The sequence below is a fragment of the Sphaerodactylus townsendi genome, linkage group LG11, assembly GCF_021028975.2.
Source record: "Sphaerodactylus townsendi isolate TG3544 linkage group LG11, MPM_Stown_v2.3, whole genome shotgun sequence".
NCBI classification, from domain to species: domain Eukaryota; kingdom Metazoa; phylum Chordata; class Lepidosauria; order Squamata; family Sphaerodactylidae; genus Sphaerodactylus; species Sphaerodactylus townsendi.
Genome location: NC_059435.1, coordinates 16,802,381 through 16,827,481, shown reverse-complemented (window position 1 = coordinate 16,827,481; position 25,101 = coordinate 16,802,381). Strand labels below are relative to the sequence as shown.

The window sequence follows — 25,101 nt, the reverse complement described above, 5'->3', positions numbered from 1 at the left end:
AAGTAGAGTTACATTCTTCTGTTGGAGCAAATGGACTTGACATGACACTGTAAATCTCCTGCAACAAAATTAAGTTTATAAAAAAAAATTCTGCCACAATAAATTTGTTATTTTTTCAGGTACCATGTGACTTGTTTGTTACTTCAGTATGATGAGTCTTGTTGGGGTAATAGAGGGTCCTACACGTTCTGGCGTGACTCTTACAGTGTCTCTTTTTCTAGTGCTGCAATATAACCCTATAATATGCTACAATCAGACCCTGTGACGTGCTGTCAGCTATCACTTACGATTTCACTTCCTTCCCATTCCAGGGAGCCACGGGAGTTTAGGAACCGTTCCGAATGTGTTCCGTGCCATTCAGAATGTCTCGTGGACAATTCGACTGAAATAATTTGCACAGGACCAGTAAGTTAATGTGTGAACCTGCAATCTTTTGGTGTATGTGTTAAAATAAAGAAGGTATACAACATAAAGGTGTATGTAAGATAACAAATTGGGGAGAGGATGGTTAGTTGTAGTTGAATCTATGCAAGGTCCCACAACTAAAGGGTATGTGAGTAGGGATTACAGCTTTGCTGTCTAGAATCTCCAATGCATGGGCGATTTCACACACCATTTTATTACCAACCTGATCACTACAGGAACCCCCCTTGATGTGGAAGCAGCCCACATATTGTTGGAAAATATGAAGCAAGGAATAGATCCTGCCATTCATTTATCTGCCACTGAAAAACAAAGATACTCGTAATAAGGGTAGTCAAATTGCTTAGCTTTGGGTCAATTAGCAGCCGCTAATAGATGTTTTTAATGGCAAGTAATTCATATAGTTTCCATTCTTCTCCCACACTCATTGACAGACACATCTGATCTGGCCAGGAAGAAATTTGGTTCATGACGTTTACTAGTTACTACTCCTGCTGCAGGCCTCTCTGTTCTTGCGACAAACCAGGAACAGTGTTTAGGGGAATTTGGGGGCATTGCAGTAACAGAACGGGAGCCCAAGGACTTCTTGCTGAGTGGATGGGATAATCTATGATAATATCCAGTAAATCTAACTTCAGTGCTATCTTGATAGTTCAGTTTGAAAGGTTTAGTTTGGTTGGACTTCCTAAGCTGCATAGAACTGTATTCCTGTTGGGAATAGGACCATGGTTTCCATACTCAGATACAATTATAGTTAACAAACCTAACGCTTCTCTCTTTGTTCAGCATTGTAGTCAATCAGCTTAGTTTCTTGTTGGGTTTAAGTCTTCAAAACAGAATGTAGAAAAGTGAACCCTGGGAACACTTGTTGCACACATATCTGAAATTAATAGGATAATAGAATAATAATCAGTATAAAAATAATGCAAAAATATATAAAATGGTCAAATGTATCAGCTAAAGTCTGTGTGTGAGTTTCTTAAGAATAAATCACACATTTATTTATTTATTTATTTATTTATTTATTTTTATTTTTATTTTTCGAACTTATATACCGCCCAACCCCCGAAGGGCTCTGGACGGTGAACAACATAAAATTCAAATACAAATAAACATAAAATCAATATAAATTAATCACTAAATAACATATTTAAAATGCAGCAAATTAATACATAATACAGCAATGCCCGCAAAATCCCTCTTAGACCCTCCCGAGGGGGAGAGAAAAAGAGTGGGTCCTGCAGATGGAATGGACCCTACCTATAAAATGAAAAGAAGGAAGGGGTTTTATATTTTCTGCAAATTTGGTTTTATTTTTTCTGCAAATCAAACACAACTTTTAAATGTAACTGGATACATATTTTCTTTTCTGTGTGCTTTTAGCTTAAATTTACAAAAGGCATTTTTGTTGTTCGTGTCATAAATGTACATGATGCATTGCTTCTTATTTAGGGTCCCAGCAACTGCACCAAATGCGCTCACTTTATGGATGGACATAACTGTGTTAAAACGTGCCCTAATGGTATTTTGGGTGAAAATGACATCTTAATCTGGAAGTATACGGATAAAAATTTAGTGTGCCAGCTGTGCCACCCAAACTGTACCCGCGGGTGAGTAGAAGCATTTTATTTTAAGCAGATTTAGATAATGGGTTTAATTAGTTTAATTAGTAGATTTCAAAAAGAAGTAGTTAAAAAAATATAACTAGCTTGTGCACTCAAAACTGAAAGATCTGTACTAATTTCCTATCCATTCCTGGGCACAATTCAAAGTGCTGGTTGTCACCTTTAACGCTCTAATGGGCTTGGGACCAATATACCTGAAAGACTGTCACTTCCTACATTATCCAGCCTGCCAGATAAGATCTGCCTATTAAGTCTTTGTCTCTGTGCCTCTTTCCTTCAGAGGTGAGATGGCCAGGGACTGGAGACAGGTCAGTTTAATATTAAGTTGCCTTGAACCAGAGTTTGAATCAAGAGCACAGAAACATACTGAATAAATAAATAATAAACACACATCACAAAGAGCTGCAGCATGTGAAGTGTTGTAACGTCCCTTGGTGAAACTGATTTAAAATAGATGACAGATTCACAAGATGTTGAGTACAATAATTGAGGTTGGAACATTAAATGTATTAATGCGCAATACATAAACAGTGATGGCTGCTCATGTCAAGTTGAGTGATCGTATCCACCCTCCAAGACAATACTGCCTTCCGCACACATTGTGGAATGCCCTCCTTCCATAGGTTCACCAGCTGTCTACTCTTTTGGAGTTTTGGAGCCTGATGAAGACTGTCTTCTCCAGGGCATTTGGCTGACTCTCCCATGGGGGTGAGGGGGCTCTGCCCATACACCCCTCCCTTTTTTGTAGATGGGTGGGTTGGGTGCTTGAGATTTAGATTCTTTGGGTGGGGGGTTAGGGTGGGGTTTTATTGTAACCAACCCTGAGACCACGGTAAAGGGCAGGGAATGAATGGAAATAAATGAATAATAGAATTTAGATTTCAACCTGAATATACTTGTTTAAAAACCTCTCACTCATACCAAACTTGGCAGCAAAGTCATCTTTCCACAGTGAAAAAGTGGAATTCTCAACTGCTCTACCGTTTCCACCATTCAGTTTTGGTTGTCAAACTCACCGCGGGTGGAAAATGAAGCCCAAAATGGCCTTTAGTTATTCATAGGGAGGTCCAATGCAAAGTTCCAAATTTCAGAACCTCTTAAATTGGAATTCTAGTGACATCCAGTGGACAAACTAGAGACTTTGTTTTGCATTGTTTATCTGGTAGTATCACAGAGCTATCCCTTATGTTAGAGCACATACACACTAAAATGCACTAGTAGTTTCATAATATTATCTCTCTCATGGCCTCTTCTAAAGAATCCAGGCAATTGTGGTGTGGTGAGAGTGTTGCAAATAGTATGTTGGAGCTCCATGTTCCTCCCTGCTCACAGAATAAATAGTTTGCAAGATTCTTTTGGGGAGGTCCAGTGCTTATATGTTCTCATGCAACTGTAATATGAGACAATACCGCAACATATGGGATATATAGCAGCAATCACAGATGGATCACGTCCTGTGATTTTTTAAAGTTAATACAGTATTTTTGCCACTTTGACCTGGTAAAGATTTGAGGTAGGGGGTGTTTCTAAGCAGTGATGGGGGGAAAGAAATCGAGTCAAAGAAGTATCACCAATTGAGAGGGTAGCTCGGTAGAATAGGAGACTGTGTTCAGACTCTCCTTTTCATGGCCAACAAAAGGCAAAGAGCAATACTGGCCCCCAAAAAAGAGGCCACTACCCCAAATCTTTCAGAGTTTGTATCAGTAGTTAGAGAATTGAAAAACTGATTGCCAAGGTGAAAGTTTTGGCATTTTCTTCAATTAAAACCCTTCTCTTTCAGTCTAAGTTAAGTGCTCAGTTGACTTTTAGCTCTTCTTACTTCAAAATAATTATAACAGGAAGAGAACCTCTAGTCTTTGGTATAACTGTTTGGCTCTCCCATTTTGTGCTGTGTTCTTTTGCTTGCATTTTAGCTGACTCTGCATAACATATGGAGCATTCACTTCTCCCCCACCATGAGTGGCTTGCCAGCTATTCCTTTTTATCACCTTAGTACTGTTTACTCTTCACATTGGCATTTTCCAAACGTGGGATGTCTCTGCGAGTCACTCCTCCTGCTGCAGATACACAGAGAGATATGAATAAGTTCTGCAAGAAGGTTCCCTGTTTCCACCACAGTCACCAAGATTGTGAATGGCCACATTTCAGTAGCTTAATGGTCTGATGGGTGCCACAGTAGGTTAGTTACTTTCAAAACAGATCATATGCAAGGACAAAAATACATAAGTTTAAGAATCTTGACTTAGAAAATGTTGAAGAAAACGACTTTGGATTTTCCACTTTTCTCTCCTGAGGTTTACAAACTCCTTCCCTTCCTCTCCTCACAACAGACCCCTTTGTGAGATAGGTGGGACTGAGAGAGTTTGGAGTAGACTAGGACCTGTCTACGGTCACCCAGCAGAAATGTAGGAGTGGGAAGACAAATCCAGTTCTCCAGATAAGAGTCCACTGCTCATGTGGAGGAGCGGGGAATCAAACCCAGTCCTCCAGATAGGAGTCCACCTGCTCATAACCACGTCACCACACGGGTTCTCATACATGTGGTCTCCCAGACCCCTGGAACTTGCATGGCTTATAATTGCTCCATGCTAAGCAAGAGGGGAAGGTACACACAAAAGTGAAAATGAAGAAAACTTGTACCCACAGGCTACAATGAAGACTTCAAAAAATTAGTTCTCCCACTGGAGTAGCAATTTACTTTTAAGTAACCAAAATAAATTTATAATTTTACAAACAGTAACCAAATGTTTTGGAAAATTGTTTTCATTCTCCCATTGGAGTAATATATATAAACATAAGTTAGAACGGCACGGCAAAGTAATCTCAATGTTGTAGTAGTGCACTGCCGACCCAGCAGTGCCGTAGTAGAACGTTGGGACGCCAACGGACCTGCGGCCTTGCCGGTCGCATCGCACCCCCACTCCTCATCCCCCCATGAGTCGCAGTGCGGCATTGAACTGTCTGGCTCAATCACCGGGCGCAGGGACAATGGTCTTGCCCCCAGGTGAGGATTAGGCTCAGACGCGTACGCTCTTCTCCGCACGTAGCCAGATGAGATCATGCATCACCTGATGATCTCCCGACCTCCCGGCTCTCGGAACTCCCCAGTCCTCCCTCCTACCACGCCCCCGATAGGTAACAATAAAGGTGCCAGGAACCCGGCAGACGGGAGACTTCGCTAGGAACCACCGGACCTCCGGTCTCCCGCTGCTGGCGATCTCCACCAGATGTTATCTCCAGCGTCTCGTCTGCGTTCTTCACGCTGACCCCGGCGTTGGAGTGCGAGCTTCCCTAGCTTCAGTGCGAGAAACCGGGAATCCTCGAACCTCCACCCTGCTCACCGTGCGCCTGGGGAAGGAGGGCTGATACCGAAGTCAGCTGGATCGGCGCATCCAGGGACCACCGTTCCGGTTCGGTCGCCTGTCCTCTGGATCGGCGCATCCAGAGACCGCAGCGTCCTAGGACACTCTCTCGTCAGCGGAACACGGTGAGTATGGGAGCTTTGCAAAAGCAGGGCTTATGACAAAGCACGTTGACAGAGCTAAGCGTTAAGCCCGAGGAAATGCGGCAGGAGTCCCGTAAAGAAGGGAAGCTGCGCCAAAGTGGTTCGAGGGAGAATTGAGCTCAGTATCCATGGTACCCAGAGGGGGACGGTGAATCTTAAGGACTGGGGAAAACATCGAGCACTCTTCGCTGCAGAGCCTCGCTGGCGCCCGATAGCCATGCCTACTGCAGCGATGGAGACAATGTTTTGTAAGCCATCCCAGCCTTGCAGACCTCGGCTCTCCCTTGCTGTAGGCCGCCCTCCTTCGATCTTTCACCTTCAATTTCGACCCGGAATTTTTCTCTATCCCACTTCGGTGGGCCGCCTGTCCTCCTTCTGCCCCCTACGGCTCCTTCACCCATTTCAAACTCTCCCAGCGGCTCAGCCGCTACTCTACTGCTCCGCCTTCATTTTCCGAAGCCACTGCACCTCGACGTCCAGCGCGCCAGCGTAATGGCGGCGGGTTTCAAAACTCTTCGCCAGAGCATGTATTGGCGGTCTGCAGAAGAAAGAAAACCCTGACGCCGGAAGGCGATGCTGATATTCTTGCATTGGTGCCCCATCCACTTCACAGATACCGAGGAGGATGGCATGGTTAGGCGGAGTTGTGATTACCGCCCTGAGCTATAATAATATCCTTTACCCGAGCTCCGCCAAAGCAATGCCGGGGCCATTAGGAGTCACTAGCCCCTCGTGAGAGGCGTACTGGAAGCCATCGCCAAGGAACCACCTAATGGTTCCAGATGACTGGAAAACCACCTTCGCATGCTCCTGAGCCCTGCAATTTGTGGTCTGGGAAAGTGAGTTCCGCCATGGCAATGCTTCAACAGAGCAGCCACCTGGCGGCCTACACGCCCGCTCCAGCTTTTACGGCTTCGGCAGCTTTTGCCAATCCCAAGCGATCAGGTGTGGCTGCTTACTGAGGCCACCCTTCGGTGTATACTCTGAAGATTGCGCCTATAAGGCATTTGTCAAAGTCCCCAATGCCGGCCAGCCAACCCGGTTTTCTCCACTCCATCCGGCAGAAACCCCCAAAAGAGCCCTATGCTGAATTTGTGAACAGGCTCCAGAGGCGCTCAAGAGGCGGGTAGATGGCGAGGAGGGGCCAGCAGAGCTCCTCGCCTGCATAAAGGAGAGCAGCTTCCATGGAGTGCCGCCCAGGGCAATCCGGGCCCTAGGCAAAATCTGAACTGGCCGACATGCTTAAAGGCTTGCCAGGACATTGGATCCTCCAGCCCACCAAGCTAGCCTCCCTCGCCGCCTCTCCACCCGGCGAGGAGACAGTCTCAGGATGACTGCTTTAGCTTCGGCAGACGGACACTTCGAGAGGGAGTGTAGGCAGCCGGCGGGGGGGCCTACAGCGATGGAGGAGGGTCCTCCCCCCAGGAGGAGGAAGGCCACCAAAACCGGTGCCCACGTTGCCAGAAGGGCTTCCACTGGGCTTGCCCGACTGCCCGCCCGTCCGGAGAGCTCCGCCGAGGCGTCTCCCACAGCCAGGACCAAGGGAGAGAGTACTGGGCTCAAGCGCCAAGGCCTGCCAAACCACCCCTCTCGTGGCATCTGGCTGCGCATGCACCCAGCCCATCTCCTTTAAGTTTGCCACTGAGGTTCTTGTCGCCCCAACCCAGTATGACAAAGCCCATCCCTACCGGGACAATTGGGCTAGTGCTGCCGCCTCTGCAGCTGAACAGGGACTGTTCATCGTCCCAGTGATCGACTCCCGCTGGGTCCTCCACCTCCAGGTCTGGACAAACATCCCACAGGAGCTGCCGGAGCCAGCTGCGGCTCAGCTGATTCTCTTGCCCCATCGCTGCCGCTGCCGACCCAATAAAGACTCTGAGCCCCAGCAGCCAACATGGGCGCCAGCCTACACACCACCGTCAGCCCAGCGGTGGAGACGCCTCGAGGAGCTCCGTCCATATCTGGAAGGCTTCGCCAGAAGGATGTAAGTTCGGAGCCTGGTGGACACCGGCTGATGTTACCGTCATCAGAGCAGCCCGGTGGCGACCGGTAACCCGACCGAAACCGCTATCTGGGGGGTGGGGAGACAAACCCGGCGAGGCGGAGCATCCGCCCGCTCGCGGTCAACAGCCAGGATTTCGGCGGCGGCTACAGTCCGCCTGGATAGACATCCATGTCGATCTGGGGAAGAGACCTCATGAGTCAGGTTAAAACGACTCTGGTCTGGGATGGGTAAAGCCGTCGCGGATCATTGATTCCAATCGTGCCTTCCGAAGTTGCCTCCTAATTTCCACAGGAAATCTGTTTCCCTCTCCCCTCCCTTTTCCTTCTGTTTTTCGACCAGTAAAGGCGGGAGGGCCAATTGGTAGCCCTCCCTGGATTAAAATCTGGGCCCGTCTGATACGCGCAACACTGTCAGGACAGGCCCCAGTTAAAAGGGGCTGCGCCATTATGCGTATAATACCCAAACCCGTTTGGGTTATGGCTGTGGCATACCAGCAGCTTTATCAATACCATGTTAAAAAGGCCGAAGCCCAGCGGCCATATAAGGAAGGCGGTCTGTGGCAATTCCCCAAATCGAATTCGATCACAAATTTAGCACCATCCAGCTGCAATGGCAGCCACCAAGGTCACGGTAAGTACAACTCCCTTGCAAAATTGCTTCGCTGCTCCTTTGTGTGTGCAAGGAATTTTGCCTCTATTGCCTGATTGCTTCATTCCCGGATGCACCCATCCCCAAAGGTTAGCTTCGAAGCCCCTTTGTGTTGCTGATTAAGTGCATGCCCACAATCCCCAGGACTGGCCTGTTCCTCCCCCTCGAGGGCTCGGGACCTGGCCTTGGCCTTTTCCCTGATGGCGGCTCTGAAGCCAATTCCCACCAGGAATTAGCCTACCTCCTGCCCTCCCTGTCAAACAACTAAAGAAGAGGTGTGGCCCCAGGAGGGAGATTGCATTAAAAGCAACCTTCACAGGCTGCAAAACAAAGCCTTCTTCCTTCCCATAATAGAAATCTAAGCACTAACTTTCGATCCCAATCTCCGCCATCCGCTCTAGGAGCGAACTGAGCTTGGGCGGGACCCGGCCCGTAACCTGGGAAAGGGACATGTGTTTCAATCCCTCTTCCTACAGGGTTCCGTGGACTCCGATTAACCGCGACAGGCCAACCCATGGAATGGCCAGGAGAAAACCAACCCCATCCAGATGGAGCGCATCTCTCTAGAAGGATCCCGCTTAGCACGATCAGCAGGAAGGCACTTGTCATAGCATGCAAAGACCCGGGCGGCCAGGGGAGGCGTCCAAAGGCGACCACCAGCCGAGCCCTAGCGGCTGCTCGCAGCAAAGACCACCCGGACACCGAGAACCTCTGTGCGCCCTCTTTGCGATCATCACCGCAACTCAGCGACCACCATCGCTTTGCCTGCTCTGCTTGCCCGCACTCCTGCGATGGCGTCGGCCACCCTGGAAAGCTTTTCGCAGACCAATCTGGGAGCAGTTTACCTTGCGCTGCGCGTCTCATCTTTCTGCTGGGCCGGTACCTGGGAGTGGGAATGGGCTCCTGCCTGCTCGGTTTGCAAAGCACCCGAGGAGACTTTCCTAGCCCGAGAGTCTGGGTTGAGCCCCTTCATGAATGCCTCATCCATCAGATATTCTATGGCGCCGACTGGGGACCCGTCGTCCAAACCCTCCCGGCTGGCGCTCTTTCGCCTTGTCACCAAGGCGATTGGCTAACCGCAGGTCCAACTTACCTGCGCCCGCATCGCGGCAGCAGCGAGCGAACCGGCCAGGCCCGATACGTCGGCGCCGACCCAGTTGGAACTGCACACACATGGAGGACATTCCCCGTGTTCGGAAACATCCTGCTCCCCAGGGGCTGGTTCACTGGACCTGCGGGGAGAGGGCGTTTAACCCCTACATCCCAGCCCGACTCCCTGCGGGAACTCTTTGCTGCCTCAATTAAGCCTCACCATTGTCCTACCCCAGGCTCTCACCCGGGAAGCCCGGGCCGCTGTGCCGCCCGCCCAGCTCAGCTGCCTGCCTTTTCGACCCCTCCTGTCAATGGCCGGATGGCCGGTGCAGCCCTCTCCAAGGAGTTCAGTCTCCCTACGCAACACTTCCCTAGTGGGAGTCCCGGACTTCGCTTCCTACAATGCTAAGACTATTGGCCACGGCTGGCAGCCTGTTGCCCTTCTGAGAAGTCCATCGAACTCTACCTTCCACAGCTCTGGATGCCCTGACGCCTCCGAGCAGCAGGAACTTCGATCAGCGACCCCTAGACAATCGTTAAGCTATTGATTATTTGTTGTTGTTACATCACCAAAGGTTGTGAGAATGTACATAATATGTGTTGAGTTTTAATCTTTCCTGATAATTTCCCAGTTGATCCACATGAAAGATGCGCGAGCTGCAAAGAAGTTGTATCCCCTAATCTGAAGTATGATGTTTTGCCCCATTGGTGGTCAGCCCTCTGGAGCTGGCTGCGGGAGGATGGTTGAGAGTGCTATTGTACGAAGCTCTGCATTGGTTTAATTGTGTGCCTTGTTATCGGATCTTGTTTAAGTTCAATGCGTGTCTGTAATATTGCCCATGTAGCGTGTGGCGTAGAAACCCCTGCGCATTTCCCCTTACCCGCAACCAAGTTCTAATGTTGCACAAACCCAGCTTAGGCCAACTTGACCAAGCGGCGGAGGAGACAAAGCGTCCTTTCATGCGCCAGCCTTAAGCGTTTATTTACGTTTTTTCTAAAATGTAAAAAAAAGGAGGAGATGTAGTAGTGCACTGCCCGACCCAGCGAGTGCCGTGAGTAGAAACGTTAAGGGCGTAGCTTGGACCCTCGCGGCCTTGCCCGGTGTATCGCACCCCCACTCCTCATCCCCCCCATGAGGAGTCCGCGGGTGCAAGTGAACTGTCTGGCTCTCAATCACCGAGCGTACATGGGGACAATGGTCTTGCCCCAGGTGAGGATTAAGGCTCAGGCAGCGTGCGGCTCTTCTCTCGCCGCGTAGCCAGATGAGATCATGCATCACCTGATGATCTCCCGACCTCCCGCTCTCCCGGAACTCCCCCCAGTCCTCCCTCCTACACGCCCCCGATAGAGTAACAATAAAAGGTGCCAGGAACCCGACAGGCCCAGAGGGAGACTTCGCTAGGAGACTGCCGGACCTCCGGTCTCCCGCTGCTGGCGATCTCCACCAGATGTTATCTCCGCGTCTCGTCTCGTTCTTACGCTGACCGCGTGGGTCGACTACACAATGTAAATATAACAGCTAGCCAGATTCTAGATAATTAACCAACTGGCCTCGTTAAACTTCATGGCTGTTAAAGGCAGGTCAGGGTTTTTCAAAATACAATAATGGTTACAATCAGTGAGGACAACGCTCTGCAATTGGTTTGTTCTTATGCCTCTCTTCATTTTCACTTGGCTTATAATTGCAGCATGAATTGAAATTGTGTCATAAATAAATATAGTAATGTGACATAGCTTTAAGTATGGGATAATAATATTGTTTAAACAATTCTTATACTGATTACTAAGGTAAGGTATAGAAGTCCTTTATTGTAGATCTGGTTGGGTAATGGTGGCAACAGTTATACATGGTGAAAAGGAGACCTCTAATAATTTATAGCTTTTTCATGGGCAGTCTCTGAATGACAGGTTCATTTAATTGTTATCTGTGTTCTGAGATCTTTTAAATATAATATCTCTGGAATGAAGCTTGCAGCCTGGGAAACAGAATGGCTTTTTTTCATTTAGAAGTTTAAACCAAAAAAGAAGTAGAAGAGTCGAAGTTAGAAGGAAAAACCCAGCCAGACTTTTATTCTCAAAGCCCTCAGCCTCCTGTTTCATCCATAGTTGTAAAGGAACCTGTTCTGTTTCATTTTGAGTGTTCTATGAGAGGCCATAAATCTTCACAACCTAGCAGTTGTAAACTTAAATTGGAAACAGTGGGCTGAGGAAAAATCTTGTTAAAATTGTGATGGAAAATTGGCCCTAACCAGCTGTGTCCGTACCAAATGAATTAATATTTATGTGCATGCAGATGAAAACTTGTTTTCATGGGCAGCCTATGAACAGAATAGTTCCAGGGATCATGTTAGCCTTCATTTATGCAGAAAACAAAGAGCTGTACTTCAGAGTCTCTGGCAGTAATTGAAGTCACCTTAACATGTCCCATTTCTTCTTTTAGCTTTTAAGGAGCACTGGAAAAATAGTTCAAAAATGTTGCAGGTTATATTTTTCCTTTGATAAAACTGCAGGTACTTATCCTGCACTTTATCATAAAATTCTGTGTCAAGGGCTCTATTATATTTTATAGTTTCTTCTTTATTTTAAATGATTTGTTTTGTTTTTTAAATGCTCATTCAAAATGGCTTTATGAAGAAGGTTAGCAGGGTGGGAAGAGAGGAAAACTTTTAACTTTTTTCCCTGTTGTTTTCTCAATGAAAAAACAGACTACATTGTGCCCTACATTGCTTTTAACCCCACTGGGGGGAAAATGGGTACCTGTTAAGCTTTACTACACAGGTGTGTAAGCAGATCCACAGGATGATCAGGAAGCCACACCTGATGCGTCCCTGAAGCGGATCCATGATGCATGGTGCGGAAGCCGTTCATACGCTTCGGGCCTGAGCATCTGCTTTCGTTGTCCTGCACCTTTGCAGAGTATTTTTAAAGTATAATAATGTATAGTAAGGGTGCTTTTTGGCAGTTGAGCATGTGTAGAGTGCCATGACTGAGTAGCCTTAGTCAGCTTCCCGGTGGGTGGGATGGAGGAAAGGAAAGGGGGAGAGATCATTTGTTCAGTTTACTTACTTCATTTTTATTTTCTTACTTCATTTCTGTCTTTCTGCCCAGTGTCTTACATGATTCTTCCCCACCTGCATTTTATTCTCACAACAATCCTGTGGAGTAGTTTAGGTTTAGAGCAGCGGTTCTCAACCTGTGGGTCGCAACTCCTTTGGGGGTCAAATGACCCTTTCTCAGGGGTCGCCTAAGATTCTCTGCATCAGTGTTCTCCATCTGTAAAATGGATAAATGTTAGGGTTGGGGGTCACCACAACATGAGGAACTGTATTAAAGGGTCGCGGCATTAGGAAGGTTGAGAACCACTGGTTTAGAGCATGTGGCAGAGTACGGATTCAGAACTTGATGTTCCGGATCCTAATATGACACTACCCACCACACCACACCGGTCTAGGGAAGTTCTTAAACTCTCCAACCCTGCAAGTTTTACAGAGGAGGAAATATTTTTCCGCCTCTCCACTCTCTGGTGCCTCGTTGCCCAATGTGGACCTACCCAAAGCAGTTTACATCTTTCTCCTCTCCTACATTTTATCGTCACAACAACCCAGTGAGGTAGGTCTGCCTGAATCTGTGTGATTGGCCCATTGTCCCCCTGCAAGCCTCCACAGCAGAGGCAAAGTTTGAACCTGAATCTTCCACTTCTTAGTACACCACTCTAAAGACTACAGCACACTGAGGGAGAAAATAAAAAAACAGTTACTGTTCCAATTTGGGGTCAAGGCTGAATTAATGACGGTTACAGTAAAGAATCTTCAGTTAAGTAATGATTTTGGCCAGAAACTTACTAGTTATAATAGGCATGCCTATTATATTAGGTGCTGTGGAACACAGGCACTGCTTGTGGGTTTCTTGTGATTGGCCAGTGTCTGAATAGATTGTTGGACTAGATGGGCTTGGGTCTGATCCAGTAGGGCTTTTCATGTGTTCTTGTGTTCTCCTGTCTTCTGAAGGCATTTAAGGCAGAGAAGGGCAACAAGGATGATTGAGGGACTGGAGCACCTTCCTTATGAGGAGAGGCTGCAGCGTTTGGGATTCTTTAGTTTGGAGAGGAGACGTCTGAGGGGGGATATGATCGAAGTCTATAAAATTATGCATGGGGTAGAAAATGTTGGCAGGGAGAAATTTTTCTCTCTTTCTCACAATACTAGAACCAGGGGGCATCCATTGAAAATGCTGGGGGGAAGAATTAGAACTAATAAAAGGAAACACTTCTTCACGCAATGTGTGATTGGTGTTTGGAATATGCTGCCACAGGAGGTGGTGATGGCCACTAACCTGGATAGCTTTAAAAAGGACTGGGACAGATTTATGGAGGAGAAGTTGATTTATGGTTACCAATCTTGATCCTCTTTGATCTGAGATTGCAAATGCCTTAGCAGACCAGGTGATCGGGAGCAACAGCCGCAGAAGGCCATTGCTTTCACACCCTGCATGTGAGCTCCCAAAGGCACCTGGTGGGCCACTGCGAGTAGCAGAGAGCTGGACTAGATGGACTCTGGTCTGATCCAGCTGGCTTGTTCTTATGTTCTTATGTTCTTAAGCCAGTAACAGCTGAAAAGAAAAGACCTTGCAACACTTCTTGGGAGAGGAGTGTTCTCCCTTGACCAGGCTCTGTCTCAGTCAAAAGGTGTTTACAATAGAATTGGTTCAAAATCTAAAATGGAACCTCAAACTACACAGTACCTTTTATTAGGACCAGATGCAGTGAGACAAAACAGTGTGCTTCTATTGGCTTGGGAGGTCTGGGTTCTCTGAAAGGTCCCATGATTGTCAGCTTTGCCATTGTTGAGTATTCTATTATTGTTCATCCATTCTATAATATCTGGATGATTAGATCATGCTTCAACTTAGGAAACTCTAATTGGAATTTAAGAGACTGTAAGCTCAAACGTTAATTGTTGTAAGCAAGCTTCAAATACTGTCTTATTTGTAATATTTTAATTTTATGACAATAAAAAGTTCAAAAAGATGCCTGTGTGGAGAAAAACTCAATATTGGGGATGTCAAGAGAAGCAGCCGAGCCTTATTGAGCATGGTGAGAAGAGTTATAGAATATTGCCACCCAGTCAAGTTGGTCTGTGATGCCTTTGTTGCTTAATGTTCACCCTAAATCATGTCAGGTTATGTAGGTTAATGGTTTTTCCTTAAGCACAAAACTGTCCTGTTGTACGGGACGAGCAGCTGCATCGAATAGACTGAGGTCTGCTATTGAAAGGCCTCTCCCTGACCATGATTTCTGTCTCTGGATGTTTTCAACCACTGGCTTTCCTGTTACTGAGACTTCTAAAAGTGAACATTTTGTCCACTCGACAACAAGCTCGTCAGTTCCTTTCATGTAGACTAGAAAACAGTTGTCTCTTTGTGATGAGTTTCTTTGTGGGATCAGGGATGAACAACCTTTTTTGAAGTTAAGTGAATAAGAGAGCACTTTTGAAGGAGTAGTGTTTCTACTTTGGGGGTGGGGTGGGGAGTAGAGTGTCCCGGACTGTACTGGAATGATGAATCTGAATAATGTCCTGGCCGTTCCATTTCTCTGTACACTTAGAGACTCTGGAGTCTGAAGTTGTACAGGGTGTCTCAACCTCCTCACAAAGTCACCTGGTTCAAGGCTCTTGATGTTTCCCCAAATATTTTATTTCCTAAACAAGCACATTGTCTTAGAAAAAGAAACTGGTGGTGTTCTGAGACAACTTTTAAAATGTCCATTAAGGGGGCTGTGTCTTGAGCCTTATGTGTCGAGAGCCACATGTGAACAGCAGGTGCATTCTAATCTGGAGAACTGGATTTGATTCCCTGCTCTGCCACTTGAGCTGTGGAAGCTTATTTGGTGAACCAGATTAGCTTGTGCACTCCAACACATACCAGCTGGGTGACCTTGGGCTAGTCACAGTTCTTTGGAACTCTCTCAGCCCCACCCACCTCACAGGATGTTTGTTGTGAGGGGGAAAGGGGTTTGTAAGCCCCTTTTAGTCTCTTTACAGAAGAGAAAGGGGGGATATAAATCCAACTCTTCTTCTTCAACATCTTCTTCTACTTTATTAATTTTGCTGTTGCCCACCCTTTTCTTTTACAGATGCAAAGGACCTGGGCTTGAAGGCTGTCCCAATGGGTAAGAATTGTAAACTAATGATATGTTCACAATGAGGATAATGTATATATGAATGTTTGTGTATGTGCAGTTTTAAGTATGGGTCACTATCCACTCACCATAAGCCGCGGGGTCACCTCTGTAAAAGACGCGGGGATCCCGGACGCTCCCCACATCACAGGCGCTCACTGCGCAGCTGCCCGGGATTTGCCGCTCTCCCACCTCCTTGCCGCGCGGCAAATTAGGTCCTCTACGAAGAGGAACATTTTCAAAAACCCCGCGGCAAGGAGGTGGAAGAGCGGCAAAGACTCCTCCAGTGAACTGACAGGAGTGCTCGGAGGGGCTGAACGTTGAAACAGTCTAAAATCCCCAAACTCGGCCCGGGAGTTGGCAACGGAGGGGATTTTCACGGAAAGCGAAAGCAGCCACGACGACGGAGAAGGGAGGGGGAAGAGCGAGAAGGAGGGGGGAGGAGTAGAGCGAGAGGCCGAAAGCGAAACCGGCCAGCAACAGCAGAAACCACAAGAGCAACAGCAACAGCAGGGAGAGATCCCCGTTGCTGTAGCACCCGCCGAGAGACAAATGACAGAGACGCCACCAGTGTCCAGGGAGCAAGTGGGAAACAAATGTCTCCGTGGTCAAAAGCCACGGAGGCTTTTCCAGGCGGGGGCGCTGCGGGGTTGCACAGTAAGAGGTGAGTGGATAGTGACCCTATATTGGTATATAAGCATGTATGTAAGATACTCGGTTGGCTTGGAACCATTATATTCCCTTTCACTCACACAAGGACAGCTTTGGATCCAATCCAGTGTTTAATACACCCAGCCAACTTCCTCATTGACAAATGTTTAGAGGAGTCATAGGATTCATAGAATTCATATTTAAACAGCAGTGCAGTTAGATAATGTTAAACTATGAAGTTAATGACCTTTTCGATGAGACAGGATATAAACGCTTCATCCTCTTGGATTCCAGCAATACTACTACCACCACCTAAAGTTATTAATTGTATTAATGGGCTTCTCTGAGCCAGCTAATAATTCTCCTCTTGAATGTGGTCAGTGTATGTCTTCAAAAAAAGATCCAACTTCCCCTTTCTTCTCAACTGATAGACTGGGTTTTGAGCAGCTGGCGCACTGTCAGGATCTTGTTGACCTCCTGCAAGAACCTCTTGAGTTCGGAAATCGGCTTATTGACAGGAACACTATGAACAGAATTCAAGCAAGCTTTGCTGGAACTGAGTTCCTCTACACAACCATTGGTTGATATCTTCTCCAGCCCCTTCCCTCAGCATCCCAGCGGGGTGAAATCACTAGAAACGTCAGGCTGTGCGAAACCTCCAAGGCCAAAACAAAGATAGGGGCCAGGTGCTAGCTGCCCTGCCTAAAAAGGAAAATACCCAAACAAACGGTTTACAGGATTACAAGCCAAGGACTCCCATGGCCCCGCCTTCTCCCAATCCACCCCATAATCTCATGGCGAGTCTGGAAAGAACTGAAGTCTTGACAGTGTCTTGACATGCATGAGGGAAAGAATCCATCAAATGTCTCAGAATTGGGGCGGGGCAGGGGGAGTTTTTGAAAATGGTTTTATTCAACATGCACACAAATAAACTGATGGGGAAATCTGAGAGGCAAAAGATACAGCATTTAAATGCTGATTGTCCTGTCATCTGAATGCAATTAACATCGACCACTTTAACTGGACCAATGTTGGCTGCTGTTTCTTCTTAGGTCGACTTTTGACCTAACCAAAGCATCTCATGAGCCAGTAACCTGCTATCAAATGGAGGGACTTTTTGATAGGAAACTATGGAGAAGCTGTCTTCTCTTTTCGTATTGCTAGCCATTATGATGAACAAAATGTACATACGGGGAGGGGTTTTGTGTTGCCATACACACACAAAAACACATAGCAGTCCCCCCATGTCGGTCCTTTGGGGTTGACGACAAGAGGGCAGGTTTTGCTTACGTAGAAAAATTGTCTTTTTGTCACCTTTTGTTTAAAAGCAAAGTTGTGAGTCAGGGATGGCCCCCAAAAAGCAGTGAACTAACTAAATTACTCTTGGATGCTATACATTTGTCCTCTTTGTCCTCTAGCTCCAAAGTCCCATCTATTGCCACTGGAGTTGTTGGATGCTTGTTCGGTATGCTTCTCATCGTGCTGGGCATTGGTCTCTACATGCGGAGGCGTCGCATTGTCCGAAAACGTACGTTGCGCCGGCTGCTACAGGAAAGAGAGGTAGGTTCAGGGAATGATTCTGAAATGTACCTGAGGCTGGCTCAAAGGTGTCGGAGGTCCCAAAGCTTTTCCACATGACCAGCTTGCTGTTCCTGATTTGCTGCATTGAATTTGTATATCTCCTCTCTAGGAATTGTTTCTGGTTTGGCCAGGGAGGATATCACATTTTATAACAACATGTCAGTCCATCAAACCTTTCTTGGCCTAATGCAGGGGTGTCCCACTCTGGCGCTCCAGATGTTCATGGACTACGATTCCCATCAGTCCCTGCCAGCATGGTCAATTGGCCATGCTGGCAGGGACTGATGGGAATTGTGGTCCATGAACTTCTGGAGCGCCAGAGTGGGGCATCCCTGGCCTAATGGCATTGTACAATTAAATAAATAAAATCAAAATTAAAAAATGAGAAGACTGGTGTACTTAAAACCTCATGGCAATTAAAAAGGACTTCATAACTAAACCAGTAATGTAAGGACAACAGTCCACCAACAGTCCACCCACAGGAGAAGCAGTGGCGTAGGAGGTTAAGAGCTCGTGTATCTAATCTAGAGGAACCGGGTTTTATTCTCCGCTCTGCCGCCTGAGCTGTGGAGGCTGGGGAATTCAGATTAGCCTGAACACTCCCACACACGCCAGCTGGGTGACCTTGGGCTAGTCACAGTTCTTGTGAGTTCTCTCAGCCCCACCCATCTCACAGGGTGTTTGTTGTGAGGGGGGAAGGGCAAGGAGATTGTAAGCCCCTTTGAGTCTCCTACAGGAGAGAAAGGGGGGATATAAATCCAAACTCTTCTTCTTCTTCTTCCTCTGAGAGATTACTATAATTGGCAAGGAGTGAGTTAATGGTGGAGTCATGTGGATGCACATAAAAATCGCAGTAAAAAAGAACATGTGAGATAGATTCAGTACTTTGGTTTCCAGAGGGGCCTAGTCTTTCTTGATGAGGCGTTCCCACATATTTCCCCGAAAGAACCACTGACGGGAGAGCATTTAATCTAGTGAGCATAAAGGCTGTTCTTAATTGGGGGGAGGTTAACAACACTCTTTTTTGTTACTGGGTAAGTGGGATCCTATCCCACTGCTAGTGAGTTCTGTTGTGGTTTGGGTATTTGATATATGGATAGTAGCTGTGATATTGCTGATGAGGAGTGGCACAATTCCTTCTCAGTATCGTGTTTTAACTCCATTGCATCTTTGTGTGTGTATATATCCCATTTTATTTCCTAATGGGCATCCAAAACATATTATCACATCATTCTCTCCTTATCCTCCTTCTCCTTGCATGCCCCTGATGAGGAGGTGGGCTAGACTGAGAGACAAGCACAAAGTCACCTTCTATGACAGAGAAAGGTTTTGAACCTGGTTGTCCAAGGACCTAGATCCGTGGTGGCGAGCCTTTGGCACTCCAGATGTTATGGACTACAATTCCCATCAGCCCCTGCCAGCATGGCCAATTGGCAGGGCCTGATGGGAATTGTAGTCCATAACATCTGGAGTGCCAAAGGTTCGCCACCACTGACCTAGATTAACAGAAAAAGCTCTGAAACCAGTTAGCCTTAAAGAGCAGCAGACTAATCTGAAGAACCGGATTTGATTCCCCACTCCTCCATATGAAGCCTGCTGGGTGACCTTGGGCCAGTCAGAGTTCTCTCAGAACTCTCTCAGCCCTACCTATCTTACACGGTGCCCGATGTGGGGAGAGGAAGGGAAGGAGTTTCTAACCCGCTGTGGAACTTTTTACAGGAGAGAAAAGTGTGGTATAAATCCAGATTCTTCTTCTAGGTCTCCCTTGTAGCGAGACTTCAGAATTGTTTCTGAAACATTAAGGGTGGTCTTGGTTCTTTGGGACTAGTCAGTTGTGCAGCAGTGGTGTAGGAGGTTAAGAGCTCGTGTATCTAATCTGGAGGAACCGGGTTTGATTCCCAGCTGTGGAGGCTTATCTGGGGAATTCAGATTAGCCTGTACACTCCCACACACGCCAGCTGGATGACCTTGGGCTAGTCACAGCTTCTCGGAGCTCTCTCAGCCCCACCTACCTCACAGGGTGTTTGTTGTGAGGGGGGAAGGGCAAGGAGATTGTAAGCCCCTTTGAGTCTCCTGCAGGAGAGAAAGGGGGATATAAATCCAAACTCTTCTTCTTCTTCTTCTTGTGTGATGAAGTGGCTATGCAATCCGGTAAAGTGGTCAAGGGTTTTGAGGGGGCGGCGGCGCTGTAGTGTGCTGGACCTGGGATTGCAAAATCTGTTCCTGGATGGCAGGCAGCCCTGGGACCGAGGCCACTGCTGCCGCCCAAGACTGCCACATTATGGACTCTCCCAGTAAAGCCCACCCCTCTGAGAGCGTTCTTGCCAAAGTGGAATCAGGAAGCTGCAACAGAGAGATGCCCACCCAGGGAAGGTGACTTGCCTCCCCAGCTGCAACAGAGAGATGCCCACCCAGCACTCCTCACCCCAACACCTGAGCAGCGGGGGAGGGAGGCAACTCACCTTCCCTGGGTGGCGAGGACAGCATAGTAAATAGTTTGTTGCAACTCAGGATCTTGATGCTTCATTTTATTTCAAAACGATTGCTTGCCCTGCTTGCCTGGCTTTATTCCCAAAATATCTGTCGCCCTACTTCTTAATGAGAATGTGGTAAGCAAGGTGTGTGTCGGGGAAATGGCAACCAGGGCTCCCCCTGCACTCCCCCTGTGCCCCACTTACCTTTGCCAGCGGGAGCCTGCTGCAGGCTGCCCTTCCTTCTCTGCAGTTTAAGTAAAAATGGATAATGGTATTTTGGATTTCACGTATTTTCAAAGGGGTTTTATATTTGACCTACTGTTTGGGGGTGTTTTTCAAATCCATTGAGTTTGCCAGTTTTTCATTCCTGTTTCTTTTCACAGTGTTGTCCTGTTCTGAGGTTGTTCTGAGGTTGTAATAGCAGAGACTGATAATATCAGTATGTGTTGTGTGTTTTATACTTCCCAAAATTTAAAAATGGATATATTTCCCCCCTTCTAAACCATGCTATTTTTGTACTGAACAGCTTGTCGAGCCTTTAACACCCAGTGGAGAAGCACCAAATCAGGCACTCTTAAGGATTTTAAAGGAAACAGAATTCAAAAAGGTCAAAGTTCTTGGCTCCGGAGCTTTTGGCACTGTTTATAAGGTAAAGTCACCACCATTTTCTCCTCTGGTGTAAAAGTTCAAAATTTGCAAATCTGGGAAAAAACAAAATTTGTTTTTTGGTTAAATATCTTCAAATCAGTATTGTAATTGATCTCAAATACACGATATTTGAATGTATGGCAAATATTTGTGCATTTAAAGGATATCTTAATAATATGAAGGTAATTTGGGGAAATTTATTTCAAGCTGCTTCAGTATATTTAATTCAAACATGATCACTTCTCTAGTTAAAGTGTTAATAGGATTTAAAAATAGATAGAAGAGAATAATTCTAATCCCCTGAAGTTTTGCATCAGCATAATATTAGAGTAGCACACAGTAGAATGTAACTTTATATGCATAAACTGGTGTGCATGCTGATATGCCTTATTCTAAACCAGGGGTAGGGAAATCCTGCAGGCCCGGGAGAGCTTCGCGATGCTGCTCTTTCTTGCCTCTTTGCACTGTGGCTCCATGAGCCAAGCCGCCAGCCCCATCCTTGCCCGCCCTGCAGGCAGCAGGGCGGGCGCACCAACAGCCCACGGTTGGCTGGGCCACGCCACAGGCTTCCCCTCTCGCCCGCCCTGTTGGAGCGGGGTGGGCGCTTTCCCGGCGGCCGGTGAGGCCGAGCCGCTGGCTTCATCCTTGCCCACCCTGCAGGCAGCAGGGCGGGCGCATCCATGTGTTTCTCAGAATGAGCAGAGTAAAAGGTTAAAAAAACCCCTATATATAGTGTTATCTTTATTTTAAATGTCAAAAATTATTTGTGGCTCCAAGTGTTTCTTTTCCCGTGGAAAACGGGTCCAAATGGCTCTTTGAGTATTAAAGGTTCCCTACCCCTGTTCTAAACATATCATTTTTAAAAATTTGTAGATAGGACTTAAAGAAGAGCTGCAAAATATGGAACAAATATAGAGTATGATCCTGGAGTGTAATTGATCTAAAGTAAGGTGACCAGATGGTCACCTTTGTAAACCGGGACGGGCGGGTAGGCGGCGGTCACAGGCGCCAAGCATGCAGCCTTGCAGCACACTGCTTTGAAAGTCTTTCACTTCCCGGCCTCTGTCACTCATCAATACAGGGCAGGAAACGGGAGCGCCCCAGAAGGCAGTGCTCCTGCAGCCGCGTGCGTGGAAGGCTGCCGCACTGCCTTGCACCCCAGAAGGCAGTGTGGCAGCCTTCCAAAAATCTGGACACTTCAAAAAACCCGTGGGATGCGGGACAAATTGTGTTAAGGCGGGACTGTCCTGCCAAAAGCGGGACGTCTGGTCAGCCTATTCTAAAGGGCAGTAAGGCAAAATCGGAATATTTTTATTATGGCAGAATATTGATTTATAATGTTACAGTTACAACAACAGAAAGCGATTATAAGTGAATCAAAACCAGGAGAAGTTCAAAAAGAATATCTAGAATTAACGTACCTTCCAGTAGTTATGACTAGCCAGGGGAGAGAGGCAGCCATGAACCCAGGTGTTTGTATAGTGCTGTATCTGGCAAAGACTATTTTTTCTCTCGGATTCTCGCTATTTTTGTGGAGATGTAAATTAAAGCTCCAGTTCTGCATATACTTCCTTGGGAATAAAAAACCGCAAGCAGAGCAGAGTTAAGTGACTGTTCGCAGTATCGGGCAGTACAGATGAATGCCCGTGTATGTTTTTTGAAATCTTGCACAGTCCTACTTAACAGCTGGACTTTTTTTCTTTTTGCTTCACATCTTGCAGTCTCCAAGAACTGCTTCAGAGGACCAGAAAAGTGTTTTGGAATGGCACACGATGCTTGGGAGACTGCAGATGTGGGTGAACTGAAAAAAAATATGAGTGACTCTCCTTTACTGAATTAGAAATGCCTTCTTTGTAGAACGAGCTCTGTGATCCAAACCATTATACTTGGGTTACCATTTCATTATTCAAATCCCATTTATCATTTTCCAGAAACTTTGTGGCCTGCAGTTATCCTGACAGATGATCTGCTAGTTGAATGATGCATTCCTTCTGAACGTTCCATAAAGTTTACACGCAAGCCTACTTTTCTATATTTGAATTTATGTGTTAATTTTTCCCCCTCCTCTTGATTCTTTTTACAGGGGCTCTGGCTTCCAGAAGGGGAGAGAGTTAAAATTCCTGTGGCTATTAAGGAGTTGAGAGAGGCCACGTCCCCGAAAGCCAACAAAGAAATTCTCGATGTGAGTTTTTCTTTTCTTTTCTAACTTTCAGAGGTGTTGAAATATTGGTTCGGAGGGGGCACAAGGTCGAAAATACAAAGACTGTTTGCAGACTTGTTAAGATCTATTGGCCACATTTATTTTTCTAAAAGATCAGGTTTTCCAAATGGGAGAGCTAATGCTACTTTCCAAGTATCTCTTTTCCCTTGACTCCTCAGTTATTAGAAATGCAGTGGTCTAGAACCACCGAAGAGCAAAACTAGTTCCATGGGGCCCAAGGAACTTGGGACGTATTTCTCCAAAAGAGATCTTTCCCCATGCTTCAAAGGAAGCCCTTTTTGAAACTGAGAACAGTTGGAAAAGTAGTTTGTGATGCGGCACACGGGGAATATGTTGCTCAACGTGGGAAACTTTTTTTAAAGGACTTGCGGCTAAAGTATCTGTTTGAATCCCAAGCCACAAAGAGTACAGTTGTACAAATGGCGGCAGGACAGGGAGTAGGTGGTGTAATGCACAAGGGATGCCACCTGAGGGCGCTGTCCCACTTCCACCCTGCACTTCTCCCTGTGCCAGAGTAGCTGGAACTCTTTCCACCCTTCCCTGTTCCCCAGGCATTTGCAAATCTCGAACAGCAAGCGTCAGGCCCCTAGTCTAGGGTGCTACATAGAGCAGTGGCTCTCAACCTGGGGGTCGGGACCCCTTTGGGGGTCGAACGACCCTTTCACAGGGGTCGCCTAAGACTCTCTGCATCAGTGTTCTCCATCTGTAAAATGGATAAATGTTAGGGTTGGGAGTCACCACAACATGAGGAGCTGTATTAAAGGGTCATGGCATTAGGAAGGTTGAGAACCACTGATATAGAGCATGAGTGTTTTGCCACTCTGGTTAAAGGATGTCCGGGCAATGAAGAAGGAAGGAGTGTTGAGTATTCTGGTTCGGGGGGTGGAGAGCAGGTGAGGCAAGGGAGGCTGCAGCCGTAGTGGCAGAGGTGAGGCTGTGGTGGAGGCTGCTGACTCACATAATTCACCCCTCCCCCAAGGCTGCCACTTCCCCTCCCCACGTTTACAGAGCCAGCCATGGGACTGTGACTACAAAATGGCGATGTTTACGTTGGAGCTTTCAACAGTTGCAGTAACAGAACATGTGTGAGGAAGCCATATTTATCCTCCCATTTTAATGATTTCATTTTAGCTGCTGGATCAGGGTGACGGTTGCCTCAGTTTTTCACTATACAATTGTTACTGACTGCTTATCTAAAATACTTAAGTTCTCCACAGTCTGGCTGAGGCAGCTTATAATAAAATTCTTGTGGTAAAATATCCCTGCCGCAGCATAAAAGCATAGTCAGCAGCTAACAGCCACCCCAGTGCACGCGGATCCAACAGGAAATGGAGACATTCAGCCGAATTATTGCCCAGATTGGGGTGAATTTAGCTGACCAGAGAAGGGGACATGCAGGCGTCCAAGAGGCTTCTTTCTCCGTACCTCACTGTGGAGGGGTGACCACCTGCAGTGAGGAGTATCTCAATAACATGACAGAACAATACAGAAGAAAGCGCTGCTTCATGTATCCAGAACTGTTTTGGACCTTATAGGTCAAAATCAGCACTTCCAGCTGGGCTCAAGAATAAAACTGGTGACCAATGAAGATAGTTTAAAGAAGATAGTTTAAAATTGTGATGATCGCTGACCCCAGCCAGATTACACTGAAGTTGGAGAGTGATACAAATGCTGAATATTTCAGAAGCTTCCTAATACATTTCTGTTTTTAGTGGCAAGGGAGTAGGTGGTGAAATATTAACCCTCTCCTAGTCTTGATGGGGGAAGACTCAAACACAACTCATGTCCATGCATTGTCTGATTTCCCCAATTCCCCCCCCCCCTCCTTTCCACATCACCAGCCCCATATGTGTGGACTGAATCCAGAATAAACCAGAATGTTCAGGAATAACAGTGTGCACAGCTATGGACTGTGTATTCATACTGAGGTTTCACTGTACGTGGGCGGGATCGCATGGAGGGAGAAAAAGCTGGCAGCCTGCAACTGTGTTTTTTAGAATTACAGTATCAGAAAGTACGAAAAGAAAGCTCTGGCGGAGGAGTTCCCATTAGG

The 25,101-nt window shown here is 46.8% G+C and overlaps 1 protein-coding gene across 3 annotated transcripts in view; it reads left to right on the top strand.

The window, feature by feature from the left end:
• Window positions 1-25,101, top strand: part of EGFR (epidermal growth factor receptor) — a 202,114-nt gene that overhangs the window by 157,311 nt on the left and 19,702 nt on the right. For all 3 annotated transcript variants that reach the window (XM_048510583.1, XM_048510582.1, XM_048510581.1), the window contains exons 14-19: window positions 312-405; window positions 1,876-2,033; window positions 15,429-15,464; window positions 17,543-17,684; window positions 20,706-20,828; window positions 22,911-23,009. In XM_048510583.1, the coding sequence (XP_048366540.1) occupies window positions 312-405; window positions 1,876-2,033; window positions 15,429-15,464; window positions 17,543-17,684; window positions 20,706-20,828; window positions 22,911-23,009 (652 nt within the window). The remainder of the gene's footprint in view (window positions 1-311; window positions 406-1,875; window positions 2,034-15,428; window positions 15,465-17,542; window positions 17,685-20,705; window positions 20,829-22,910; window positions 23,010-25,101) is intronic.